Source organism: Anopheles coluzzii, chromosome 2 (assembly GCF_943734685.1).
Source record: "Anopheles coluzzii chromosome 2, AcolN3, whole genome shotgun sequence".
In the NCBI taxonomy this organism is placed as follows: Eukaryota; Metazoa; Arthropoda; class Insecta; order Diptera; family Culicidae; genus Anopheles; species Anopheles coluzzii.
Genome location: NC_064670.1, coordinates 114,576,599 through 114,604,529, shown reverse-complemented (window position 1 = coordinate 114,604,529; position 27,931 = coordinate 114,576,599). Strand labels below are relative to the sequence as shown.

The following is a 27,931-nucleotide window of genomic DNA, read 5'->3' as shown; positions in this document are numbered from 1 at the left end:
GGTAGGGAAAAAAATAATCATAAAAAATACGCACAAGTGACGTTACTTACGCCCGTGACAATGAAACTAGCGTGCCCGGTTTCCCGTTAGAGTGATCACCGGGTGTGTGTGTTTGTGTGCATGTGTCACTCTAATTTCAAATTAACGTGTGTCAACGCTTGTTACCCTGTCACGAGATAAGATTAGTGATACCGCTTTTCAAGAAAAATGGCTAAATATGTTGAGGAAAAGGGAGAGGGAAGGAGGATTTTTTTCTGATCGATTGGAAAGGGTCCACAAACCACGGAAGGCACAAAAAAGGCCATATTTGCATGACACTATGTATTTCGTCATACAAGAATTTGCCATAATAGATCGAGATTGTTAAACGAAAAGCATCGATCGGGTGTTAAAATGTAAGACTAATTGACACCTTTTTATGCAAAAGAGCTATGCTCGCGAAAAATGTCCTTAAAAAACAAATAGACACTTCCGAGCACCTACGGAACGGTTTCAACGCACTCGAGAGCCTGAGCGTGAGCGAAACAGGGAACGACCGGTACAGCCGTCGTCGCCTACTGATTCGTTCGGGCGGTGTACTCCGCTGTGGATGAGCATGGTGTACCTACACACATCGACACCCGTCATCGCCGAGTGTCGAGATAAGGGGAGAGCATGCGGTTGTTCTCCGCCAACGGGCAGCGTCGGAGAAATGGTGAAGCAAAGAGCTATGCTTATGCTGCTGCTGCTGCTGCTGCTGCTGCTAGCGGTGTTTTGCTAGTACTTCTGGTCGGCCACTCATCGTCGTCGTCACTCCCGGTGGTGTGCCAGCGAGGCAAGGCTTTCCTATAAAAGCGTTTGCATTTCCGTGCGGTACTTCAGTGTCGCAGGAAGCGTGCAGGCGTGCAAAAGTGAAGCAACACAGACACACACACACACCGGCGGCGCAGTGTCGATTAACAACAGGTGTGTGCCAAACGAAACAGCAATCCAGCTGCAGATCGAGAGCAAGTTAGTGGTGGATCTTGGTTGGTTGTTTGTCCCCTTTTTTCCCTCCGTTTCGGTGGTCGATGGTAGTTTTTGGGCGCACACAAGACAGGGAACGGTGGTTTTCGCGCGGTTGAGTGTTACCAATTGTTGGCGAATAGTTTTTGTTTTAATTAAAGTACGATCGGTGAGACAAGTTAGCATTTTAAAACGCAACACTAGAGATCCACGTGTTCCAGTGAAACGATCGGTTGAAGGAAAAGGTAAGTGATTTGTTTTATCGTTTTTTTTTCTTGCTGTTTGTTTATAAAAGCATAATTTTAACATAAAAAAGAAGTAATGAAATATAAAACAAGTACAAGCTCAATCGAACAGGTAGCGAGAACGAGTGTGTGTTCCATCGAAATTAGTCCACTCTGGGAAGCTGTAATTAGGCGCTCTTACACTGTTGCGTGCCAGAATGGTTGTGTTTCCCGTGAATCGGATATGACATGGTGGATATAAATATATGAAGAAGAAAAAAATCGCCACCACAAAGCGTGGTACAAGTGGGTCGCGTTAATGTGCGAACATGTAGCAAAAAAAGCAGCTCTCTAAATGGAGCCTTTTTGTGGTTGTTCTGGAATGGCCAGGTTCTCAGGAGTAGGAGTAGATTGCAAAATAACAATTATAATTATAGAATAATAGCACCTCATTTCCATACAAGTTTCAGATTAAGCCCCCTACTGTGTGTGGTTTATTGTGTAGTAAAGATAATGGAAAACAAGGCAAATCATTCTCAACAAGACTTCATTTACTACGCAAAACTATGCCTGTGCCTATTAGGGAAAGCTGTGCCTCTGGTGCATAACACCATAAACTAAACCAACAGCAGCCAACCAGAGTGCCGTATTGATTAGTATGGGAAACAGGAGAAATGCTTTGAAGTGCAAAAAGCCCCGGTAGCGTATGCATCCGTCCTTCGTGCGGCAAAAGGCTTTTGTACCACCAGGAGACAACCTGGTGGGTGTTGGTGTGTCTCTGCTCTATTTCACCTGCCGGTGTGGAATTAATAGTATTAAATTTGTTACTGCAACCTCGGCAAACTGGCATCATCGATTATGAGCTACCGTGTGCATGCCTACCGACCTTGCGGGATTGGGAGTTTTGTTTTTATTTGGTTGTAAATGACATACACACACACACACAAAACGCTTTAAAAGCTTTTTCCTCAAAACTTGGATCAAAGGGACGAAGGCGGGGTATAGAGAACAACTAATGCATTCCCACGTTCCCGGGTTCCCTATAGTTTGCACCCATTTGCACCCACAATTAAACGTCACAAAGACACCCAGGTGCATCCCAGATTGCCTATGATCCTCTTCCAAACCAAAAAAAAGGCAATTGATCGTCTCCCTTTACCTTTTTTCCATTAAGGCTAGTAGTGCGGGATCACTGGGTTTGTACCCAGTGGGTAAGGGGCTTAATGTATTAAATATGCATTCCGATTGTTCTTCCCACCAGCTTCAACCTTTCCACTCCTACAAAAAAAAGAAGCCGAAACTTAATTGAATTCCATTTGAATCTCGGCTTTTGTCTTTTCCCTTGTGGTGCGATACACCAATAACAACCAATCATCCGTGAGAAATGCTCACTGACACACGGTAGATAAAGGGAGCGGTTCAGCTCAGCTTCATATTTTAGACAATTTCACGGCCATTTACAAGCGGATGGGGGGAAGCATGTGTCTTTGCGAGGGATGTACATCTGAACGACGTGTAAAGTTAACACTCTTGTTGGTTGAAAAAAAAATGAGGTAAAATTTTGAAACACTTCATAGTAGTGCGTGTGTGTTCCGAAAGTGTAGCAAGAGAGGAAAAACATTCGAATTTACCTTCTCGACACATATAAAGTAGGGCGTTTGTTGCGTTAAATCATGAATCTACGGGCAGTGAAACGATTTCCATAAATTCTACCAACGTGACTGGGGCCAGATTTTCTATTCGTTTTGCTTTCTAATAAGAAAAAAAAGTACGAATAATTCCTTTCACCCCGTTTTACCTCGTTACTTCGGTATGAATGTGGTACTTCCACACCCAGGCACGCAGAAACATGTTTCCTAGTGTGCAGTGGAAGAGCTTTTCCTGTTTACGACTCTCATAAGACTTTACTCGTAAATGATCACACAAAAAGTACAAGTGGAAAAGCCACCGTGCAGATACCGATGGCTCTGGCTCAAGGTACGCTGCTTGGTTGGTTGGTTGGTTGGTTGTCGCATTATATGTCGCGGACGCCCAGTATCTTTCCATTGACGAGTGCGCGAGTGTGTATGGGCGCGTGTGTTTGTCCTCCAAACTCCTTGCCCGAGAACGCGTGTGTGGGATTGTTTTCCGCCCCCTTCCCATTTTTTTCAGCACGTATTTGAGTTTATTAGGAAAAAAGTGATTTATTTGCCGAAGCAACTGAGGTTTTAAGCTTTGCCCGCGGCACTGTGACCACAGAAATGAAGATTTTTCCCTTCCTTTGCTAGGTGGTGTTGCGAGTGTTGCGTTGTTTTGAGGGGAGATGATTTTGAACGTTTATTTGGAACGACCGAATTGGGTTTTGCTGTGATCCAGAAGTCGTTTAACTCTTTGATTCAATAAGCGAAGACAGTAGACAGTATTCTCTAAAGTATTGGTTCTTATTCGTGTATAATATTATAAATTTAATATGAATGTGAATTTTGTAACAATCGATGACGCTAAGTTTTGCCTCTGAAGCGCCCATTTTTGTCTGCAATGCACCTATTTTCATCTGTAAGTCAACAATTGTTGCCGCTGGTAGATATCATAATAAATTCAGTAGCTATTTTAGTAAATTTGAGATATAATTTATGTCACATTAAAATAATACTTAAAAAGTCTATGTTTTTGATAGAGTTTTAAACAAACTGATGGATTTTAATAAAATTTAACGGCATTTCTTATGTATATTGTGATAATGTCTGTTTCAATGATGTGTTTTATACATATCAAATAAAAAGATTCCTTTGGAACTTTCCAAATTTGCATATCAATTGTATAATTTTAATTAGCAGTCGTTACATTATTTATAATAAGACTGAAATGATTAGTGAAACGATTTATGAAGCAAAATGAAGTAAAACTTTGCAAATAAAGCGACTTACAGACAAAATGTAAAAAAGATGTTTTTCTTATAAAAAAATGTAGCAAAATAGGTAAAAACTTGTAAAACATTGTTAAAAATGTATAACTTAGTGATAAAAATTTATGACCCATAGGCAACATTTAGCATCAACGACTGCATTTCCGGCCACGTGTTAAACACCATGCGTCTCCATCATCATTCAACAGTAACGTAAAATATCATAAAAAAAATCATGCCTAAATAGAGAGTAGGCGCAAACAAATACTATCGTAAATTGTATTATTATTATTGACCGAATAAAAGCACATCAAAATATGTCCAGCTATTGACACACTTCAGAAGCAAAACACCCATTCCGACTGGAAATAGTATCCCAAACGGAATTTCCGCCAACGCCAAAACGAAGTACCACCGGTCGGGTCAAACGTCGAGCGGTAATGGAAACGAACTGCCTCGGGCACTCCCGGCACCAGTAGCACCCGGTTCCAGTGGCCCATGGCGTGCGATAAGTATAAAAATTCAAATGACTCAAGCGAGAGTTGGTAATTTCCCACCTGTTGCCGATCGTGTCGTGTCGTGTTACCAGGGACAGAAGGCCCCTGCTGCATGCACACCACCATCGCATGCAAACGTGTGCGGTCCAAGTTGTGCACGAAAGCGGTGGGACACACTTCTAGGGACTTTCCAGTCGCTACTTATAATTTCTAGTAAAAGATAGCGATTTATGGCACGCAACCCAACTTGTTTGTGTGTGTGTGTCTTCCAATGCCGAGATAGAAAAGTGCACTATCAGCATCAACGTGTGAGAGTGTGTGGGCGCGCGCCCTTCGGTGGCAGAGCCTGAAGGACATACAAAAAAGAAGCGCGATTTCGGAGGGTCACGGTTAAATCACGCATCATTGGCACCCACTGTGACAGGGCGAAGATCAACAACGCCACGTGAATTGAAATGCTATTTGCTCGGGTCGGCATTTACACACGTCCCCCCTGGGGGGGGGGGGGGGGTGTGGGTAAAATGATGGTTGACATCCTCAGAATGACACTATTTACTTACCTTTAAATCCGATGACACGGGCGTTCGATAGGAATTTGGGCTGCAAGGATGATTCCAGCGACAAGGTGTCTATACCACCGTGGGGGTTTGGGAGACTTTGTCTGAAGCACACTCGAAACGCACTGGTGGACTGGTGGCGCTAAGCAACGAACCCCCGGTTTGTTGGGCGCTAACGGGAAAGCAAAAAGGAAAAAGAGAGAGAGAGAGAGAGAGAGAGAGAGAAAAACACGCTCGACAAGCTCGGCAAGCTCTGCTGCTGCTGCTAGTACGTGTTTGATTTATTGTTGAGTGGTGCGCGTTTGTGGTTCCCCGGGTTGCCGGAAGCGATTCCGTGTTCGATTCCGACGTGTTGCTGTAGTGTGTGAGTCGGTGGTCGTTTTGAGTGATTGATTTGAGTCGTTCCGTGAAGGAGATTTTGTGTCAGAAGAAATGAATGAATTTACTACCCATGTGGGCCTACCGGGGGAGGGGGGGGGAAGGTGCCAAGGGAACGATAGTAGGATAATGTGATAAAAAATTAATCACCTCGGACGTGTGATGCTCGTTTGATTTGCTGTTTGCGACACGTTGTGGATAGGGAAAGCGGAGAAATCAGCGCTCACTTGCGTGTGTAGCTAGCTTTGGTATTGATTTAGCTGGAATGTATCGATTTTTATTTATTTAGACATTATTTATCAAATTATTCGAATGCACAAAGTTGCCATAAGCATCAGCAGCTTTTCATTCCCGAAAAAAACCCAAGAGTGAAAACATTCAATGCAACATTACGAGCTCAAAATGTGAAAGACGGTCGATTACCCTCTAATTATCAAAAAGGATGGAGCAATAATGAAAAAAAAAATACATCAAACATGCATTGAAAGCCAATCAAAAGAAAAATGATGGAATAAATGAATACTTCTTGATGCAACCTACGGTACCTACCGTAATGGCATTAAGTTCATTGCGTGAAAATGCTACACAGGCAACATCTTTATGAGATTGTTTTGTACTATTATTTTGAGCTATTTATTTTCTGTAATAAATACTAATTTGAATCATGTTAGAACTAAAATGAAGAAGAAAGAAAATATCTGCGATCGGCGAAAATCAGTAAATTGAATTGAACAAGATTAAAATACTGAAAATCTTGGCTTATATTACACTCAACATCACAATCCAAACCTCTCTAAGCGAAATTAAATCATGCTAAGAGGGTTTAATGTTAAAATCCTTTAAAAAACACTGCTCAAAGAGCATATGTTTTCCCTTCTTTGAAAATTCAAGTGTCAATTACACGACATTGGGGAACAGCAGCTTTCGTTTGCAATGAATGTAATGTAATACACCTTCTCTCACTTGTCTGCGAAAAGAAATTAGCTGAAAAATGCTTCACTGTTGTTTGGAAAATCGACACCTAACGAATCCTCAAGAAATCCTGCACGCAAATGTCGATCAGCTCATCAATACCGGGCTTACAGGGAACCCAGCACACACACACACACTACGAACCACACTACGAACCAATGAGAGCATCATTCTTCCTTTCTGCCACGACGAACGACGCCACGGGATGAAAATAACAACGCACGATCGCCTCTGGGCGTTGGGTGGTGAGTGAAAAATTATTACATCCGCCCATTTGACGTTTCCGGCGGCCGGCAGTCCTCCCCGCCCCGCGGCTGGACACTTCTATATGGACACTTTCTCAATGGTTGATGCTTCGCAACAGGTGTGCCGGCGACGGATTTATGGATCTTTGGTTGGGCTGAACGTTTCATTTGCATTGTCCATAAATCATACCACCGTCCCAATTGGTCCCAGTGGCACTCTTTTGCCAGCAATTTGGAGCGATCCCACCATCATCGCCAAAGCTTCACATAGTGCAAGCATTGTGGTCTCTAGAGTTTGACCAGGAACGTGGCGTCAAACACGCGTCAAATGGAAAAGGATCAATCTACTTTCGCGAAACTAATTATTAGTTTGTGCGAGTGCGCTATCATCCCGTGGGTTGGGGTTGGGTGTGCTAAATTGTGGTCCGTTTAATAAAAAGGCCATTGCATGCCCGTGCAACGCGAACCGTGGTAGATTGAAGCGGCTGCACGCGGCGAGGAAGCTTTCACGCTTGGCCCTGTCCGTGACCATGCCAGCAAATTATATTATCCACCGAGAGTACATTAGCCACCGCCACCGCCTCAGAGGATGTAGCTGTAGCTGGACAGAAGGCTTTTGCAGTGACCACCTTAGAACCTTTCACTGCCACACTGTACACATGGCAAAAAACGGCTCAAAGACGACCAACTATTTCTGGCATTTATGGTGTGTGTGTCGGGATGGTTGTGAAGAGTAGTTCAAATAGTGAGGAGAAAAAAGAGCAAACTCCTATCAAGCGGGTGTCCTGTTCGATCTATTGTCGGGGTAATTTCTTAGCTTCCTGTGTCACCGGTGGTAGAAAACCGTCGGAAGGATAACATTTTTATTGCGCCCACAACCGTTCCGTTAGCATACGAATATGCGGCGAAAGAGGTTTTTTTCCAATGAATTTCTACTATTGTATTGCTGCTTGTAAGTTGCTCTTTCCATTTTAGTGCAAATGAAACCGAGAGCACAGCCCGAAAGAGCGCGCCTGACCTTAAAACGTTTATACCACACACCGTTGCGCGCCACACCTTTCGGTCGGTTAATTAAAGTGATGAAACGTTGGGCTTTTGTGCGGTGAAATATAATTAACTTACACCAGCAGCTCGTTGTTGGTGGCCAGTGGCTGGTGGGCAGTGGGTCAATGAGCCAGAAAGAATCCGTATGCGTAGTAAAATGATTACGATTGGGAGTCAAGCCTTGGTAGAGTGGAGATCGTTGCAAAGTTTGATGGCGTTCGTAGCGCTTTATTGAACTTCATTGCAGTAGAATCTTGCCGAAGTCGTCAGAGCAACTTGTACTTCCTTCTATGATCAATAATTGAATGTATTATTATGTTTAATTTACCAACAAAATATCGTCTCATTTAATTCACTAGAATAACTATGGACAGTTCGAACGACATTATTCCAACACATTAAAACGATTGAAGAGCGTACACTAGCAAGTTGAATGCTTTAACCGCTTGCGTTGAGTTGTTTTCCCGTTGGTATAAAATAAACGCACACACACATCGACTCGCATGAGCTAAGTTCATTCAAAGTTATTCTTACACCACTTGAACCACAGACACGTGTGTCCACTGGTTTAAAGGGCTCCTCGGTCGGTTACCGTGCCGATGGATGGTGCAACGGCTGACGGCGTTTAACGGGAGACAGTGAGAATGATGTGTTTCGAATCGAGTTAGCAAACGATAGAAAGTGTTCACAACCCATCACAGGGCATTGCTCACTCAGTGGTGGGAATACCACTCGAAATCAAACACGATTAGACGACGTTATGTTGCCATTAGTGCCATCGTTTTAGAAGCAGTCCTTTTGTACAATGAAATGAGTAGAAAAAAACAACAAAATGTCTAAGGAACCAAAGTGATGAAGCTGTAACGTCATTTGGGATCGATGATGTCAAGAAAATAGTTAAATATTTCACGTTGAATCGTGGGTTCGCTGAATACAGTAATTTGTAGATGGAATAATGGTAGCCAACATTAAAGAAATCAATGTTTAGCAAACACGCTAATTTGAATTCTAGGATTCCAATTGGACTGGTAGTAGCTGTTCACAGAATACGCCAATTACATACCATTAACAGAGCACGGAAGCTCGACAACTGTGTAGCCTTCCTTCAACCTCCAATCGGCGTAAGTTTGCTGGCTCTATTAAAAGATTGTTCACACACAATACTTCTCATTCAAAGCACGCACATTCCACGCTCTTAAAATTCTCCTAATTGGAGCTAAGCGTTACGTTTACGTTCCGTGGTATTGTCCTTAAACCCGCACCTTACCACACCAACGCACAAGAACTATGGAGGGGCGGAGGATTAGTTTAATTTCGCACACACGCCTAATTGTCATCAGTGTGGCGGGGGTTGTTGTTCGGGAAAAAGAAGTACCGCCATCATAAAGACGCATTCCCGGTACAGGAACATTCCCCTCTGCACGCTTCTCTGCTTTTCGCCCAGGTTTGTGCAGGGTGGTAAAACTTTAAAACTAATCCATTTTGGGCAGGCGAGAGCAGCCCCGGTTTACGATTAGTGTAATTAGTTTCACCATCATTCGCAGCTCGCCATGTCCTAAGCCGGTAACAGTGGCACAATTGCATTGACACACGGACTCTCCCGAGATTAGCCGAAAACCCCGAAATGGGACACTATGGGACATAAATTTTAAACCATATCACACAGTAAATTCCCACTCGCTGTCTCTCTCCTTCTCTCCTCTCTCCTGTTCTGCCTTACTTTTATGTATTTTTAGTGTGTGTGTGTCCAAAGAGTGCTGACCTTTGTTGCGTGCGTGTTGTGGTTGCGGTGTATCGTCATACCATCCATCCGCTGGACGAGTTCGAGTCTGTGCCACTTGCAGCACGGCCAGCACACGAACGATTTCCAAAAATCCCACTATTTTACGTGCTTGCGTGGTGATCAAGAGAGGCATAATTTTAACCCTAGTTTTTGTTGTTTCGTTGGATTATTTGCATTAAATCCATGAACAAATCATGAACAAATATGGTCTAAATTAAGCTGTATTGGATGTACCGGAAGGAATGTTTTCAAAATAGTGTCAAAACTGTGTAAAAATAGTGTCAAATAATGTACTAAACTTAAACAAATAATTGTAATTAAAACTAAAAAAACAAAAACAAAATATTTTAATTGAATAATTCAAGTACTAATAGCAGAAATTAAACACCAAACAGAGGTAATGAAGGCTCTGTCTCCGTTTTGAAACGACAAATGAAATGCTTCCAATCAGCTTCTATTACTTCCTTCGACAATGAGCATCAGAGCGTAACAAACAATAAGATTGACTTAAAGAATTAATTAACTATTACTATGCTAAGTAAGTCTTCATAGTCACGCAAGCGTATCGGCACCAACGCCTGTTGGCACAAATGGTAAGGCTGGTTGATGATGGTTGTGGTTAAATTTCAAATTTTTCCTTCCAACCATCAAAGCGAAACTGTCCAAGACGCTGCTGACGAAGTGTCCAACAGATCAAATGGGGTGCTCCAACATCAAGAGGATCGAGTGTTGTCGGAATCAAACAGGTGTATTTTGTTACGATTTGCATTTCGTTGCGCTCGTCAGTCAAGCTGGATGATGGACGCGGTGTGACGCAACAGGGGTAATGATTGTTAAACGTCCTACACTACTTGATGGGGGAGGGATGGCCCCAAGGGAGTGAAGAAAAATTACACTCCAGGTCAACTCGAGCCCTATTGCCTCGCCTGGTGGGCATTTGGGATTAAGCTTTGAAGCCAATTTTGTGCTAATTATAGATAGATAAGTAAACTAGAATGGATCATTGTCCGTTTCTGACGTAGTCGGCTTTTGGAACATTCCCACAAACTGTTCACTAAAATGACCTCAATTCTCATAAAATAGAATTAAATAGGCCAGGTTAAGCAGAGTAACAGTGATAGGAGATTATTTTAATGTAGTTTTATGTTTTACACAAAACCAGTTCTGAATTAAACTATAAATAGAATTAGATCCCTTTGCGCCAAAGCCTAACAACTGACGGCTAGTTGCAATTCCAGTCCGATTGTTCCGATCCTAGAAACTAAGTCGGGCCATTGATGCCACCGCCATTGTACCCCCCCCGAGGGCACCCATTGCAGAAAAACACACACCAGAAGGTGATTATCGCTACCTGTGAGACCTGTTAAATGAGCCGGCTAAACGACACCACTTCCAACTGGGCGGCAAGGTGCTGGCGTAACGGCAAGAAGGCAGGCAAGGCGGGATTGGTAATACGATCGTAACCGTGTGGGGGGGCGGGAGAGACCAGAAGCTGTTTCCTGTTGGTGGCTAATTGTCAGGTGCTGTACGCTTCCTGACGCCCAGTACACCCACAGAAAGCCCACGTACGCAAAACACATGGGGCTTGTCAGAATCAATTCGCAATCGAACCGATTCCCGGCCTGAAATGGCCGTTTTGCAGCCGCTTTTTATCGTAATTAGGCTTCCCTATCCATTTTGGCGTAAATGGGGGGCATCAAATCGAAGGGAGTTTACAGATTCGATCGAAACGAAGTATTAGAGTGATAGCTACTGGGTCGCAATGGGGCAACGAAGGCAGGAAGCCCCGGGTTAACCATAATTCTGCACACTACCTTTGATGTAGTGGGAAATGATAAAAACGATCCGAGAAAAACTAATCAACCCACTCTTCCACTGTAGGTACACAACATTGGTATACACATACACACACGCGATGAGCTGGAGAAGCAAATATGAAGATTTTTACTTTAAATTAATACCTCGTTCGACGCTTCATTCGATCTGATTTTCCCCTTTCCGCAGCGACGCATCGCCTTTCCGGGCCATCATTATTATCCTGCTCGATTGGTTGCGGAAACAAGCGAACGGCATCAGCATGACCCGGCGAACGGTGCAACCTTTGGCGCGCGAGCAGTCCTCCTCCTCCTCCTCCTTCCTCTTCTCTTGCATCAGCACCACCGTCGCGCTGGTCCTGTTCGGGGCGCTCGTGCTGGCGGCGGTTGCCGATGCTGACCCGATGGTGGATAGTGCCAGCAGCCTGTACGGCGATAACAAACGTAAGTCAGGGGATAGAACATGTGTTTGTGTGTGTGTGTGTTTGGGAATGCGTTTTTAATTCGCTACTTTGTGTCGATCGTTCGAGGGGGTGGTGTTGAGTGAGAGGGGATGAAGTACCGTTCACAAACAACACATTCCTTTTCAATCGGTTTTTACACCAGAGTTGGTGGTTCGATTGAATCGAGCAATGGGGAGCAATGGTACGCAAATCTCTTTAGCTTGTTTGTGTACCGCGAGCAATCCGCTATTAACCGCTTGATACTGCGGCGCTTTGCTAAAACCTATCAGGCCCTGCCAGTGTGTGTTCATAAATCGTTTCAATCAACGATAGGGTTAACGAACGGCCGAGTCTAGCCGATCTGCAAGGGGACCCCAAAGGTATGGAGAGTTTGATTTATTTGCCACGTGATAAGCCGGTTTTTTATTGCACTAAGGTTACGGCACGGATGGCCACGCTTGGCCGTTGTTGTACAGCGGTACACAGTTTGGGACACATTTTCGGTTGATGCAGTTTGGTTAAACGATGATTTTATATTTATTACATTACATTGGATAAGCGTATATTTGAACTCGATTTAGTCAGCAATATTTTAAAACAATTTGAAAACGATTTGAAATTGGAGTAAAAAAGGAGCAACCATATTTCAACAATATTTTAAAATTGAATCCAAACCTTGTAACCAAAAAGGCAAAGAAGGGGCTATGTAACCAAAACTACACTTGTACTTCTACAACATCAAATTGCATTATAATTTTTTGGAAAAATGCCTAGTTTTATGTTTACAAGGTGTTTACCTTAAACCAATTCATCCAAGTCAAGTCATCTTGCTAAATAAATGTTTGAATATTAAATATATAAATGTTTGAGAAACATGTTTTTCATGTAAGCATTTCAAAAACATCAAATAAATTAGATTGTTCAACGAAAAAAGTTATGTTGAAATTAATGAGCAAAAATTTGCCGGGTAGCTGGGTAATAGAAATAATGGATATTTTATAGTTTCATTAGAGCTTTTCCCAACTGACATTTTATAGCACGAATAATCGGGAATTCGAGCAAATTCCCTTAAACTGGAGCCTTAAACTTCCCTTAAACTGCACCAGTTTAAGGGAATTTAGAAAAAGTCCTTTAAAATCAAATGTAATGCGGCTTTTTCGTTACTTTCTTCTAGATTCGCCCAGAAACGATGTTTGCTATCGTTATAGTTGGTCATGTAGCCATTTTATACTTAAATAATACCCATTTTTATAGAATAACGTCACATAAAATTAGCTTTTGTTTTTCATCAAAAAACCATAGTCATGAATGAAAAATGAGCTCGACGGCATCGTCCATCGATAGAGGAACGTGTAATTTACGATCACACCAAATCTTGGCGCTTTCAACACACTTGATCACACACAAATCCACAATTTCAGGCGTATCGAGTACTAATCGAGCAGATATGGGAAAACAATTTCGAGCAAATGTCACTTGGGTTGTCACTGTACCGCTGTACAAAAGCTTGCCAACACGGTAGCGTTGAGCAACCGAACATGTACAAGAGGCATTTTTTCTCACTGTTTGATTACTCTGTAAACTTAAATGCAATTTATAAGCCTTGATGCCAACCGCAACAAGAGCAATCAGAAATATTAACTAATAAATATAATAACTTCTTCTAATGGTACCGCTGCGTGCCGATAGCTGACACCACCGCAATCAATCGGTTTTCGGGCATTAAACAAAGCCATATTGGATTACAGAAATGTACAGTATTATGTTGATATACTTACATGATGAATGTAACACCATCTGGTCAACACCGTCTGTTCAAAACATACAAACGCCATCGAAGACGTTTTTGTTCTTTCTTCTTGCGTGATGCAAAGAAAAGGATTGATGCTGCGCTTCGCTGGCTGTATCTGGTCTATACAGGAGAATAGATATGAAAGGGCAAACAAACAAGCTCACCTGCAGGATTGCTAGCTTGATTTTCAATAATCGGCGATCCAAAAACCGGGAAGCATTGGGACATACGATATTTGCACAAATGTATTCATTGCACTTTTGTTTCTCTTACTCTTCCTTGGTTTGTCCACCGCTCAGACGCAAGCGATAAGCGCCCCTTCTTCGTCGGCAGCCGATACGGGCGATCGCACGTGTACGGTGCGAAGGATATGCGGCAGGTGAACGTGGTACCGCGCAACGATCGCTTCTTCCTCGGCTCACGCTACGGCAAACGTTCCGACCTGACGAAGGAAATCGAATCCGACAACAATAATGGTATCGCCGAGCTGACCTATCTCGCCTGTCTGCATACGGGCGTCTCGAATCTGTACCGATGCTACAGGTAAGTTGCGTGCCGCGTTGGAAATATGATCCTTAGTCCACTTAGTGAGATAATCTTTTCGTCCTATTTCTGTTACCATTTTAGTCGCGATTCATCTTCGAATGCACTACACCAGCAGGAAACGGAACAGTTCGATCAACAGCAACAAGAGCAGCAGCAGCAGCATCAACGCCAGTTCAACGACAATGCCGACCTGTCGGAAAAGTAATCAAAGTAACCGGCCGGTGCGATCAATGCAACCCCACACACCATAGCCTACTAAATGCCCGCGTCGGCTCGACGCGTTCATCTCACATTATACTTAATCTTCGCCTTTTCGCCATTTCTTCACAACAAAAAAGAGCAGCTGGATGGAGGATGGAATATTGATTTAAACGTGTTGCCAAATGTAAAATAATGAAACACATACCCATACGAGCAAATGTAACCTCAATCAAGGCGATGCAATCTGTACACTTACACAGCAGCAGCAGCAGCAGCAGTAGCAGCAACAAGGGGGAAGATATGAGAGCAATGCAAGGACGAAAGGGACCGAGAACATCCAAAAGGGTTTCAGTTATTTTTTGGCAGCATAACCGTACTGTTAGGACAATGGAGAGAGTGGAGAAAGCGAACAAGCGGGAAGAAGGGATGGATAGTGGAAAGCACCATTGAGCAAGAACTAATGTGGTAGAGCGTACTCCCGGGTACACCGTCTGGGCGGGACACACTTTCCACAAAGGCTGGATAGTTGTTGCTCGATTGCTTTCGTACGGGGATGTTAAGCTGGGGGATTGCAGGCTTCAGTACCCCACCCAACCATGTCTATTACCGAAGTATTATCTATTCTAATAATAATTATGCTACTAGATAATATTACGCACGGTGACACAGGTGCACATTGATGGGACAACGGAAGATACGTACGACAAACAGCAAAGGGAGAGACGGTGGTTTTTTCTTCGATTCCTTTTTCCCCTTTGGGGCACATACAATTCCGCTCGGATGTGTTTCGTCAAACCGTACTTACGGACAGTGAAAGGAGTAACGTTGCAACGAGGCGCACCAAAGGACACGATGCAGCGGGGCCCCCTTAGGAACCAATACATCGAGCAAAGTGCGGGAGAAGGAAGGAAAGAGAGCGATGGTGGCGCATATTAATCGCACGGAACTGTATTACAAAACCGATAAAAAAACTACATTCAGAACCATGTTATCTCGTCTCGGCACTGTTCTTGTAAAATAGCATTATACTGTAAAAAAATAAAAAATAAAAAAGTAATTAGTGCTCTGGAAAATGAAACAAAAAAAAGAGAGTAAGAGAAAAGACCCTTCAAATGTAGTGCTGTTGGGTTGGGTTTCAATTTTGAGTGTTCAGATTTATTTGATCCTTTCGTGAGGCGTGAAAGATGAAACAGCGCGGCGATATTCGATCATTTGGAAGGCGCACCAACTTGCGGCTTATTTGCAGTCCGACCCGCTTTGCCTCCTGCTCCAGGTAGCACATCCGATCGAGAAGGACAACATTTTCGCAGATTTTCTGTGCAAAGAAGTGTGATTGTGTTAATTAAATCTCCTTGGACCATTATTGCCAACCTACCTGTAGGCACATTTGCAAGCACTCGACATATTCCGCCAGTCTGGGTCCATCAGTTCCGTACCGGTCCAGCAGTGCGGTCAGCTTCTCCCGATGATGCTCCGCCCAGGGCTGCTCTTGTGCCGTTCCACCCTCCCCAGCCCTTCGCAGCGTGAACTGTTGCAACACATTGTCCACCGTCGTTTGCTCCGGAATTTGCTTCAACTTGCCAACGCGCACCGATTCGCCCGCCTCCAGAATGGCATCGATCAAACCCCGTCGGAACATGGTACGACCGTGCTGTTGATGCTGCTCGACGCTGAGACTTTGCCAGCGTGCGGTCGTTTGTTGACAAGCGAGTCGCAAGAAAGATTTGCAAACTAGAGCCCGACTGCCATCAGCAACCATGCAGCGCAGTTCATCGCAGAGGGGAAAGCTTTTAAATCCTATTTCCCCATTCGGAGCGGAGGTTTCTTCGGGGAGCGTCTTCATCAGATGGTAGCAGCATGGCATGATGGTAATACTGCTGCACCAGCCGCACTGCAGAAAACATTGGATGGCCGTAATGGACAGGTCGGCACATGCATGCAGACCCACTACGGCAGCACGAACGGGAGTGGTATTTGGTACGTCAAACAGTTTCGCCAATTCACGCTCGATTGAGGCGAAAGAATCATTCGTTATGAAATGCTGGATAAACTGTAGATCTTGTGTTGCGTCGTGGGTTTTATTGCACTGTTCGATCAAGGCAGCATTTCCATCGATTCCGAGCACCTTCACATCGAATAGCTCGTTGACGCGCTTAGTTAGTAGACCCTAAAAAGTACTTTTTCAGCCAAACACGTTGTGCGAGTCAAACATAATAGTAGCTTCTTACCACACCACATCCGAAATCTACGTATACTTTCGGTGGGTCTTTTGAAACACATCGCAGCGATGCGATAAAGCTGCTTAAATTCGTAACTTCATAGTGTTTCTTCTCGTTGTTAGTTATCCGTGGCTTATCTCCGCGTTCGACAAACTCCTCGTACTCCACCTGAAGGGCTCGAACTTGTGACAAAAACTCTCGAAATGAACTGCACCAGCTGTCCTGCGAAGATGACACAAATTTGCTCAAATTACAATCATACGAGATAGTCTTTACTGTTGCAACTCTTACCTTATACAATCCCAATGGTATCTGGTTGAACTCTTCGTTAGAGAGTGTGTCCAGATCGACAATCCATTCACGAGACAACGCTTCCAGAACACCGGACCGAATGAACTTGGTGTTGTTGTAACGGAAAATCCAACTGTACTGCTCCAGAAACGGAATGGCCGCGGCAAAGTATGTCCGATAGTCGAAGGGAATCGTTTCGGAGAATAGAAACATTGCTTGTCTTACTAATTCGATTCACGTAACTGTGTTGAATTTGTAAAGTAACATCCACACATTTAGCCGGCATTTGGGCTAGCGATCGAGGCCGGTGTTATGAGTATGCTGTGTTCCGAGAGCAACATATGTGTTTGTTTACATTCCGGTCAGCATGACAGATCTCAGTAAAATTACCCTCAATGTACCGGTAATTGAAGGGTGATTTTATTATCGATGAACATTCTTCAATTTATCAGATGCAATAGTGGTTCATAAATCATGTTTCTAATAATTTGTTCTAAAGAGGACAATTTAAAATTGAAACATCAAATACATCGACAATTTCGATTTAAAAATCCTATCTGTTGCATGGCAAAAGATACAGGCGGTCCCCGAGATACGCGGTTAATGGGGACCGAAAACGGCCGCAAAATACCGCGTATCTCGAATTTCCGCGTAAGTCGAATCTCGTGATTTCCAGCTAAAATATCACAAATTTTCGTGTAATTGTGCAAGTAGGGGGCGTTTTTAGTCACTTTGTGAATTATTTGATATTATTCTGACTGAATATAACTGTTTTAAACCTTTTGAAATAGTTTTTAACATTCGATCAAAACGGAAATTATTTGGCAATTTGCAATGGATTTGTCAAATCAGTACAATTTGCTCAAAGAATTGTCAAATTTAGAAAACCGCGTATCTCCGAATCCGCGTATAAGAGGTACCGTGTATCTCGGGGACCGCCTGTACATTAAAAAGTACGCAGCCAACGTTAAAGCGTTAGCACCATCTGGTGGTGAGAAACGCAACAAAGTTATGCTGAAGAGAGCAGCACCCGTCATACAAAAATGGGCAGGTAGAGTAATTTTGGTTCGATTTCATCCAAATACAATACAAATGCTTTTCCGATGCGGAACGAGAGCTACATTTAACACTTTATGACTGTTACTACCTGGGATTAAAAGTTTAATTTAAATTTTGTTTCATATATGCGTTTCAACAAAGCATTTGTTTACATCCCAAGTGCCACAAATCCACTAAACGACCACTAAACGGCTTCTAACGACTCAAGTTCTCTACCTAAACGGAATATAGTAAGACTTCGTTTAGCAGACGGCAAACGACTCATGCATTCTAAAAATAGCAAAAAAGCTGGTGGCGCTACCTGTTGATGGGATACCCCAACTAGTTGTGCTTCATCGCTTGGAGGAGAGCTTTCTCATTTCCTCTGTACTGTTGTATGGATTCGCATTGAAGTTATGCATCGCTAGAACTAGAACGGCGATACGATTGTTTAAATACTAAACTCCAATGGAAATCACCAGCACTGAAGCAAGTGAGATTTGAGTAATGGTCGTTGGTGTTGATACCCACGTATCTGACCACACGACCATTGATATAGATTTTTGCTCGCAAAGTTAGAATGCTATATAGGTCATGATAAGATGAAACTTGTCGAAACACATTGCAAGAAAAGGATAGAAATATAATAATCAGTTTTAATACGCCATCTATTGATCAAACCAATGAAGCTGTGGAGCTTTCATTTTTTTTCTATGGATATTCAATTTTCCAGTCGTTTAAGCTTATTCTGTGGCGCTTGGGATTGCATTGTCGAAAAGGGTTAACTTTCGGAAAGTTCATCAGTCAAATGGTTCATTTCACTGTGCATTTAAATAGGTGTGGCTGTGCTTAAATCCGCTTTCTAAGGCCCGGGTCTATGAAAATGTTGCGGGAACATTTGTTGCCAAATTGTATGGACGAACTGTCAAACTCATGTTGCGGGAACATTTTTGTTGCAAGAGAAACAAATCGATTTGTCTCATGTTTATTTGTTGCAGGAACATTTTCGGACTCGTTTTAATATTAAAATGGATAAAAAATATTTTAAACTTAATTTTAAAATGTTATTTTTAGCAAAAAAAAGTAAGGTTTTTGAAGTTAACAGAAAAATACATAAATGTTGCCATTGAACAAATGTTGCTGAAACATGTTCATAAATCCGGGACTGTATGTACTGTGTGCGTGAAATACGGACGGATAAAACAAGAGTGAGACAGCACGACGGACAAGGATTGCTTTACGGGTTGTTGCGAAGCGTTGACAGCACCGAAAAAACCCAAACATCACAACAAACCTCCAGATTGTAAACAAAGTGTCGGGCGCACCGTTGTACGCTACTCCTGCTTCGCAGCACCAATCTGGCCGCGATGGATGATATCGAAAGCATTTCGGACTCCTCGGACGATAACGATCACGTCGATCGGTCGGATTTCACCGAAACACTCGAAGAATGCGCACAGAAAAGCGCCAACAGTAGTAACGCCGTATCGTCCACTGCCGGCGAAGCACGGCCGGAAACGGTACCAAACACGGCACGCAGAAGAAGCATCGTGAACCGCAACGACAATGGTAGCGAAAACAACAGTGACGGCAACGAAACGAATGGCACCAGGAAGGGCCGCTCGAAGCGCAACCAGCGGAACCGGCTGTTTGATGAAAACTCCAAATTCCTGGCCGACTTCGATCCGGTCACGTCGCAGCGGGAAAAGCGCAAGCTGGCGCGCAACATACGCGCGGCGTCGAAAAAGCTCGGCCTGTACGACGACAAGGGTGTGCTGCGCAGCAACGGCGTCGACATGTGCGACTGTCTCGAGCTGAGCTGCCCCGGGTGCCACATGCCCTGCCCGGACTGTGGCAGTGGCAAGTGCGGGAAGGTGTGCCGCAAGAACCGGAAATGGATGTACGACGAGATCACGATGGACGCGAAGGATGTGGTGAAAGTGAATCCGTACAGAAAGTAATCGTGCGCGCTGTGCCATTCTCGCTTTCTCTCGTGTGTAGAATTAATGATTTTTTATTTCCATCTTTCGTATGTTCCATATTTCGTATAGTTGTACATTAAGTAATAAACGTTACACTAAACGGGCTGTCCTCTCGACATTATGTCCTCATTGTCGTCTTTTCCTATAATCTGCCCCTTTCCCTTTGTGGCCAGGAGTGCTTGGCTACGTATAAAGTATACAGACAGACAGACACAGACAAACACATCTGGGCTTTGAATACTGAGTAGTAGATAGTAGGAGCTATTCTGTAGAGTAGTAGATAAGCCACCATCTTTGCCCCTCCATAATACGATCACAATTTACAAATGTTGTTTTTTTTAGTATTTTATTTCAATTTATGTACATCGATAAACAATAATCTATCGCTAGCATTTATTTTGTCAAACAAACGAGCACGCAGACAGCTGACAAATATCGTTAAGCTACTACTGCTACTGCCTTCTACTGCGACTACCACTACCGCACGAGCACGTGCACGAATCTTTGGTTTTTTCCTCTGTTGCGTATTACTTTACAACGGCACAGCAAATGTACAGCAGCAGCTGAACGATCGTTGGTATGCATTAAGGAGTATGCGTTAAGCGTGAACTAGGTACAAAGGAGGACAGCGTGTGGCAGACACGAAATGCAACACTCAATGAACGATGGGCTAGGTTAGGGCTAGGCGCACATAGGTACATAGGCTAGGTAGAGGGGCACGGTAACCAGTTAAAACAGTTCGATTAAAGCATGTGCCCTAGATACAGAACTAGATAAGGTACGGCAAATAGTGCGTGTAAAGAAGTAAGGGTTTTCTTTTGTGTGTTGCCCCCTGTTCCGGCACTTTGGTCGTAAAAGTACAACGGAAAGAAGGAAACCATCCTTCCTGTAGGCATTGCTAGTGTTTTCTCCTGGCTTACGCGTAACAACATACAAACAGGGCGGGTCAGTTAAGTCCGGACAGTTGGTTCATTGATTTAGCTACATGGTTGTGTGTGTGTGTGAGTGTGTGTGAATGACACAATGAATATGATTACAAATATTGGCCATCGTTAGAGTACATCATAATAGAGTATATCATATTGAAGGATGAGTAAGACGACCGGGACTGGGACTGCACCCCGTAAAGTACAATGTTGTCTCACAAATACATGCATCATAAAATACATCCACAGTAAAACAATGTGTGCTCTATGTATGTATGTATGTGTGTATCTATGTATGTATGTATGTATGTATGTATGTATGTATGCGTTTTGTGTGTGTGTCAGTACAAACGTTAGTATGCTGCTTGCGAGCTATTACCGTGTTTTCTCGCATTGTTTTGGTTTAAACTCTTACTAGTGCCCCGTTTGGTCCGAATGTTTGTGTTTTCTTTGCAGGCATAAGTACCATTAATTACAAGTCTTTTTTTTTGTTCTTCTAACATGTTCGACTATTCGACTCCTTCCGTTAGCAGTAATGGTTATTTTTAATTGAAATTCCTTTACTGTTGCATTTTTACAGCAGCGCAAAACTGAAGATGTACGGTAATAAATAGAACATATCCTCTTGCTATCTTGCTTAATAACTAATGTAAAGCTTTCACTTAATATTGTTGTTTACAAATACTTTCAAATCACTGATAAAAATGATAAATAGTGTTGCAAAATTAATTGAATGTAAACACGTACCTTAACTCGGAAGATATTTTCGGAAACTTATCGTATATAAATAGTATAGCATATAGATTAAACTTACGATTGCTACTTATAGGAAACGATTACGAATAGGATTTACGATTAGTTTGTAACTATCCTACACACACACTCTCTGTCTCTCTCTCTTTCTCTCTGTACACATTATTATTACATTTACTCTCTTCCCTTAGAAACTATGGTCAGATCCGTACTTAAGTTAACACAAACTGGCGATAGTTTTTTTTTTTAAATATCCTCTCTATACAGCCGACACCGGCAGCACCGGTCATCAAATTCTCTTCGCTTTGGTTCGTGTTGCTCATTACTAACTGTAGTATTGTATAAAAACAGCTTTAGGCCTCAAACTACTCTGCTCGCCCCGAACCATCCCGCCAATGCTGGCCAATCCGTCGGGGAAGGTGTGTGCGTGTGTGTGTGTCTGTTTGTGTGGATCTGTCACGTGCGCAACATACCAACCATGTCACCACCTTCCCGGGGGTATGGCACAGATGTGGCGTCTGGCCGTTGGGTCATTTGTTTAAAAGTATGTTGCGTCTGGGAACAGGGTGGTTGCGATGGAGCGAAACCAGCCAGCCAGCACCAACCGAAGAATTAAGGTTCCGTATTTGTTGTCTAGCTTATCGGCGGACATTGCACGCCATTGACTAGTATGAAACATGTACATAATGCTGAGTTTCTTCTTGGCTATCTAAACATTTGACATTACGTCTTCTCTACCATCTGGTTGATGTCTACAAGAGTTTTTAGTATTTCTAATTCGTTTTTTTACTTGCACTACGGCATTCGATAGAATCTAACCTCCTGCTCTATTAACTATTTGCAATCATCTTCTTAAGCTACTTTAGAATTTGAGTGGTTTATTATCATTATATATCGTTACACATATCATTCGTACTATCGCGCGTGGTATTCGGCTTTTATACGGCTTAAGCCTACTTTCTTATCCTCACGCTCCCTGTGTCAGAAGCGTGCCTACCAAGTGTGCCTGTGTTCAACGGCCTGTGCCTTCCCCGGTACGCAATTAAATTGTGCTCGGGGGCAACGCCGCGTCTCCGCTCTGACTGTGTGTTTCCACCTGTGTTTTGATTAATCGTTTAATCGTAGTTTCCTTTGTTAACTGCTACTGTGGTGTTTGTTTTGTTTTTTCTCTCTTTTAAAGAAGTAAAAACAAAAAATAAAAACGTTTCCAACTAAATTGAAGATGCAGCGCATGTTTTAATTGTTTGTGCGCTGATGTTTGCGGCGAATGCGATGTGAATGTTGAACTAAATTTTGCATGTTGTACGCTTGTTTAAGTTTCAGTGGGGGGTTTTTTTTGTTATCTTTCACCCCTAAATGTTACACCTATTCATACATACACACCATACAAGTACACAAAACACGATGGCAGAGTATTGCGGTGCGGTACTTGAGATTCTTTACACGCGCGCACTCACACACACACACAGGCCTTATATGAAACGGTTCCGTTAATGTAGTCGTTAGTTTGCGAATGCAATTGCAAACAATATCTTACAACTTGGAGGTTAAGTTTGTTCCGATAGTTTCATACATTTTCTATTTACAAACCGTTCCCCTGTGCTTTTGTTTGGGTTTATTTTGGAGTCGCTTTTACTTTTTTAAAGTGAGATTAAACGAGTCTGTTTCTCACTACCGTAGTCCATCATTTTCGATTAGTATGTGCACTTGCTAGTAATTAATTAAAAACGTATATCCAATAGGTTAGAGCTCTAACTTCCTTTACACAGTTTAATTAGACGTTTCATTAGAAATACTGTATCCTGGATGAACTGGAATAGATGGATTTAGTCAGCTAGAGTTCGCCAACAGAAATAATAAAAACCAAGAGAACCGATCAAGCTGCCAATTTTAAGAGCATTCTTCCATTCTGCAAGACAGATATTGGCTATGTACAGGAGGTACTACTAAAAAATGGTAACGACTTTTCCTTTTCCTGTCCAAAGATATGTATACGGTGTTGGTCGAAGAGAGATAGAGAGGTTATATATATGCTATATTATGAACCGAAAAAAAAGGTTTTTTCCTGCATTGCGCGTACTCCTGCCATAACTCCATCCACCGAGCTCAATCCCACAGGACCGTCAAAGATTCCCTCTGTATTTAAAGCACATGAACCAGTCACAATAGCGCAGCGCGGTCGAACATTACTTTCTGTCGCATTTAGTTTAGTTTTGTTTTTAGTTTCTGTGTGTGTGTAATTGTTTGTACGATAAGCGTACACCACGATATAGTATAGGGGTGCGCCTTCATGTATCGGTATATGTATATGCTATAATAATATGAGTAAATATAATTGTAGTTGTTGTGGTATATTATAGTAAAGGGGTTGTGTATATTCTCAACTAATACTTTGACTTGGACAAACACAGTACCACAGATCCACTTGATTCCATCGATGAGATTAGGAGCGTAAGCTGGTTCGCTCACGAGATGATACAATGCGCGTGCAATATAACAGCTAAGATGCTCGTGTGTGTGTGTGTAAGTGTATGTGTGTTCAACATTCCAAGTGAAGGTGAACTGTACGGCTACACGATGAACGATGATAACGTATAACAGTTGGAAGGCTATCACACTATGAGTAACAACAGCTTCGAGTTCGTTTGACGAACAAGAGTAAAACATATAAACGGCCACAGCGATACATACGGGTACACATCGTTTACCACAGGCGCTTAGATGCTAAAAGTTATGGTAATAGTAAGGATTGAAACAGATCATAGCTCTAGCGCAGCATCCCCACTAGACTGGTAAGGATCTTGTGCTGCTCCGCCAAGCATTGTGTGCGTAATGAGCTGTGTGTAGAGAGCGGTGTAGAGATGACATGAGGATGATACGAACAGCAGCTTCCAATGATCGACACCTCTTTTTGATTACCTCAGACTACTTCCAGGCGGGTCGTGAACCATGCACCTCCTCCGGGGGATAATGTTTTGATTAGTTCCTCAACATTTTTGTACTAGATATTGGTCGCGGATAGTATGTGTTGTGTGTTGGAGGGTTTTGTAAACGATAATGAGCTCGAAAAGAACCTAGCTCGGTCGCTCGCGTGAATGATTTGTTGGGATGGTATTATTTCAAAAAAGATTTTACACGAAGAACCAGTCGCACCCACCGCGATACGCACTGGGCTGGGATCAACACGCCGGGGTTGTGGTTCACTAGATTAAAGCTATCAGTTTTCGTACTGTCCCCGCTGACCAATAATGTGCAGGCTGCTGGCGACAGTTGGCTGCCCGGGGTTGCAAACGGTAAGGGACGCGCTCCGTTGGACCCGCGCTCACTAGGCCTCAATCGGGACGGCGTCGCTGTTTGCCCTTCTCGTGAGTCATCTCTTCAGGAAGCTAAAGAAGCCGCTACCCTTCTCCGACCGGGGCGCCATCAGCATTGGCACTTGATTTTTGTGTGTGAGTTTAATCTGCCAAAAGAACGTCAAAACATAGCGGCGTTAGAGTGGATGTGGAGGCTTCGCGCATTGCTACACTCACCGTGCAAGGGCCCTGCATCCAGGGCTCACCGTCGATCTGCATCGGAAAGGTTTTCTTGGTGGTCATTATTACCTCGCTGCACTGGGCCAGCCGGCGGCCGGACGCGCGCAGCCCGGTCCGCACCTGGCCCATGTGCAGGCAGTTCTCCAGCCCGATCACCTCTATCTTGCTATCTCCAATATCTGTGAGTGGACAGAAGATAAAAAAAACGAAAGAGAATTAGTAAAGAACCGGACAGCAGGAAAGTTATTCCACAACCAACCTTGTATGGCGATAGACAGATCGACCGAGTTGAAGCTGTTCGCCGACAGCTCTTTGTCGGAGTTTTTAAGCTTCTTGCGAAACGGGCCCTTGCGCATCCGCTTCTGGGACAGATGCTCGCCCCACAGATTGGAGCCACCGTGCGTGTAGGGGATGTTCAGCAACGCGATGCCCTGCAGCTGTGGACCGTTGGCCAACTCGAGCGAAACACCATCGCACTGGAGATGGGAAGAGAGAAAGAGAGAGAGATGGAAACAAAATCAGATGGAATTTAATGGCGGCAGACATTCTCAGCAAACGCCACACGCGCTTACCACAATCTCCAGGTACTCGTGCAGGTTCTTGCAGGAGGCGGCGAACGTTTCCGACGTGGCGTACTCAAAGTACCACAGCTTGTTCTTCATGCGGCTGTTGAATTTGTGCGGATTTTTCTCCCGCTCCAGGTGAAACTTTACGCAGATGGCAGCATCCTGATGCGTGCGTGGGGAAAAAAACCAAAAATGATTGTGTTGAAGCGAAAAACGGCTCTTTTGATTGCGTGATAACACATTTCCACCCCGTAATAAGTGCTTCCCTTTTATGGGAGCAGTTATCTGCAACAGTTTCCAGCACATGCAAGATGGACAGTCGTCACGCGATCGGGATAACATCGAATGGCTGCAGCAAACAGCAGAGCATTCGACAGATCAGATTTCATTGTTTTCGTGCTCGCCCTTCATTTAAAGTCTTCCAAAATCTGAGCCCCAGGATCTTTGCAGCACAAGCCCGTAATTAGCCGCCGTCTTGTGCGTGTAGCTGTAGCGAATGGGGACAGCATCGGGACCGATCCGATTTGCCGGCGAGATAATTAGCTGATAGCAATATATCCCCCTGTTATACAATCCGATTCGTCCCGTGCCATCCCAAGGCAACGTGCAACGTCGAATCGAATTCATTTAGCTCCGGTTAATCCGACCCACCGGCCAGGGCCGGGTCGACCAAAAGCGAACTGGTTTTTAATCGTGAAATTAATGAAATTACATTTCACGTCCTTTCCGGCGGCACGGAGCCCGGTTTGGGTGTCCGGGGAACGACAATGCCGAGAAAGGAGATGAAGTAGAAGGAAAAGGATACCTGATGACAAAAAAGAAAAGAAAAAAACACTTTGCTACGGGAACGGTCCAACTAAATCCCTTTTTTTAATTTACCATCCCGCTGCCGATACTCTTTACTCGTACCGGGTCGGTCCAGCAATTGCCTAGCGATCCCCGTGATTGCGTGTCCTTGCCCAAGAAACACGGCCAATTGGTGGCGGTGCTATAAATAAACCTGGTTGTAGTTACCGCGAACTCCTGGCCGAAGCTGTCCCGGAGGTTTTTACTTGCGAAAGGTAGCGTGCGGCAAGCAGCGAGCGAAGGACGGGATGGACAATTTCAAATCATTTCAAGCTTCACTGGTAACGATTTACCAAGAAATAGGCAAACGAAAGGGCAAAAAACAGCGAAGCGAGCGATAGGGCCGCGCGTGGCTTAAGACATTTAACAGATTTTTATCGTCTCCCCCTCAAGACGCTACCACTTCGCTAGTGGGCACGAGGGTGGGCCGTAGGGTAATTACCGTGAACCGGAACCAGTGAAGTATGCGGAAGCTTGAATTTTCCTACTGGGCAGCATATTTTTGCCGAGTGTCGGGGGTAGTTAACTTGCTGGTATGAGTTGCCCAAGGTGGTTGCGTGTGTTTGGCACAGTTCCAGAGGTTTTTTTTCTCCTCCTATGTCCCTAACCAATGATCATGTCACTGATAATGCTTAACCGCCAAGGTTGGGGAGGATACAGACAAAAGTTTCTATTGCTTCTATTGAAGGGGGGAAATTTAAAACAAAACCACAAACACTGGACTAGAGCAGTGGTCGTATCCGGTTGTAATCCAAGCGAAGGACTTGGATGGGCATGTGGTTTTGTTTGTATGCTAATTTCTTCGCCATATCGCCGTACCATCATTGCCAAGTTCTCTCTCTCTCTCTCTCTCTCTCTCTCTCTCACTCATTGCAGTCAATCCCTGACGAATGGCTCACACAGAAGGGGGTAATAGATATCGGTAGTGGATTACCGAAATGTGTGGCATACCAAAAAAAAAGAGCCTCCAAGCGCACGGAAGCATAGAACGGAATGAGAAATGGCATAGAACCAGAAGTTATTTATGCCATCAAATGTAGAATGTGCGCGCACAACATTCACACAAATTAACTGCCGCAGTCCAAAGTTTTTGGTCGCTTATGCAACTTTGACTGGGCCCAGGGCCTTGAAGCGCCCGGTGTGGGTGCGTTGGAGGTGCACAGGTTAAACTAGGAGGCCGCGTGGGGGAATGAAAATTATGCTTTGAAGTTGCTAGGAGCTCGCGTTGGAACTGCGTGCTGTAGCAAAGCTGTTCGTTGCCTGCCAGGCCATATTGACTGCCCGTAGCAGCCCGTTGCTAAACCGACCTGCTGAGGCCGGCGAAATTGGTGCCCCAATCCCCCCTTTCATTTGAAGCACTGCCTGGGGCTGCCGTTATTTATGACCGCACGGTTGAACACTTTTTTTCGAGGT

General features: G+C 43.8%; 4 protein-coding genes across 5 annotated transcripts in view; 2 read left to right on the top strand and 2 right to left on the bottom strand.

The window, feature by feature from the left end:
• The first annotated feature begins 752 nt into the window (after positions 1-752).
• On the top strand, positions 753-14,503 carry LOC120961708 (RYamide neuropeptides). Its single transcript, XM_040385691.2, has 4 exons — positions 753-1,229; positions 11,573-11,826; positions 13,917-14,160; positions 14,245-14,503. The coding sequence occupies exons 2-4, from the start codon at positions 11,646-11,648 to the stop codon at positions 14,366-14,368; spliced, it is 549 nt and encodes a 182-aa protein (XP_040241625.2). The 5' UTR covers positions 753-1,229; positions 11,573-11,645; the 3' UTR covers positions 14,369-14,503.
• A 793-nt stretch (positions 14,504-15,296) lies between these two features.
• Positions 15,297-17,213, bottom strand: LOC120961705 (uncharacterized). Its single transcript, XM_040385688.2, has 4 exons — positions 16,875-17,213; positions 16,593-16,805; positions 15,740-16,531; positions 15,297-15,679 (listed from the first exon to the last, which is right to left on the bottom strand). The coding sequence occupies exons 1-4, from the start codon at positions 17,085-17,087 to the stop codon at positions 15,500-15,502; spliced, it is 1,398 nt and encodes a 465-aa protein (XP_040241622.2). The 5' UTR covers positions 17,088-17,213; the 3' UTR covers positions 15,297-15,499.
• A 1,977-nt stretch (positions 17,214-19,190) lies between these two features.
• On the top strand, positions 19,191-20,015 carry LOC120948904 (ARL14 effector protein). The gene has a single exon (XM_040365757.2). The coding sequence runs from the start codon at positions 19,280-19,282 to the stop codon at positions 19,871-19,873; it is 594 nt and encodes a 197-aa protein (XP_040221691.2). The 5' UTR covers positions 19,191-19,279; the 3' UTR covers positions 19,874-20,015.
• A 406-nt stretch (positions 20,016-20,421) lies between these two features.
• Positions 20,422-27,931, bottom strand: part of LOC120948903 (diacylglycerol kinase 1) — an 82,215-nt gene continuing 74,705 nt past the window's right edge. For both annotated transcript variants that reach the window (XM_040365754.2, XM_040365756.2), the window contains exons 16-19: positions 25,679-25,834; positions 25,366-25,582; positions 25,104-25,285; positions 20,422-25,033 (exon numbers count right to left, since the gene is read on the bottom strand). In XM_040365754.2, coding sequence (XP_040221688.2) covers positions 24,944-25,033; positions 25,104-25,285; positions 25,366-25,582; positions 25,679-25,834 — 645 coding nt within the window. In that variant the 3' untranslated portion in view covers positions 20,422-24,943. The remainder of the gene's footprint in view (positions 25,034-25,103; positions 25,286-25,365; positions 25,583-25,678; positions 25,835-27,931) is intronic.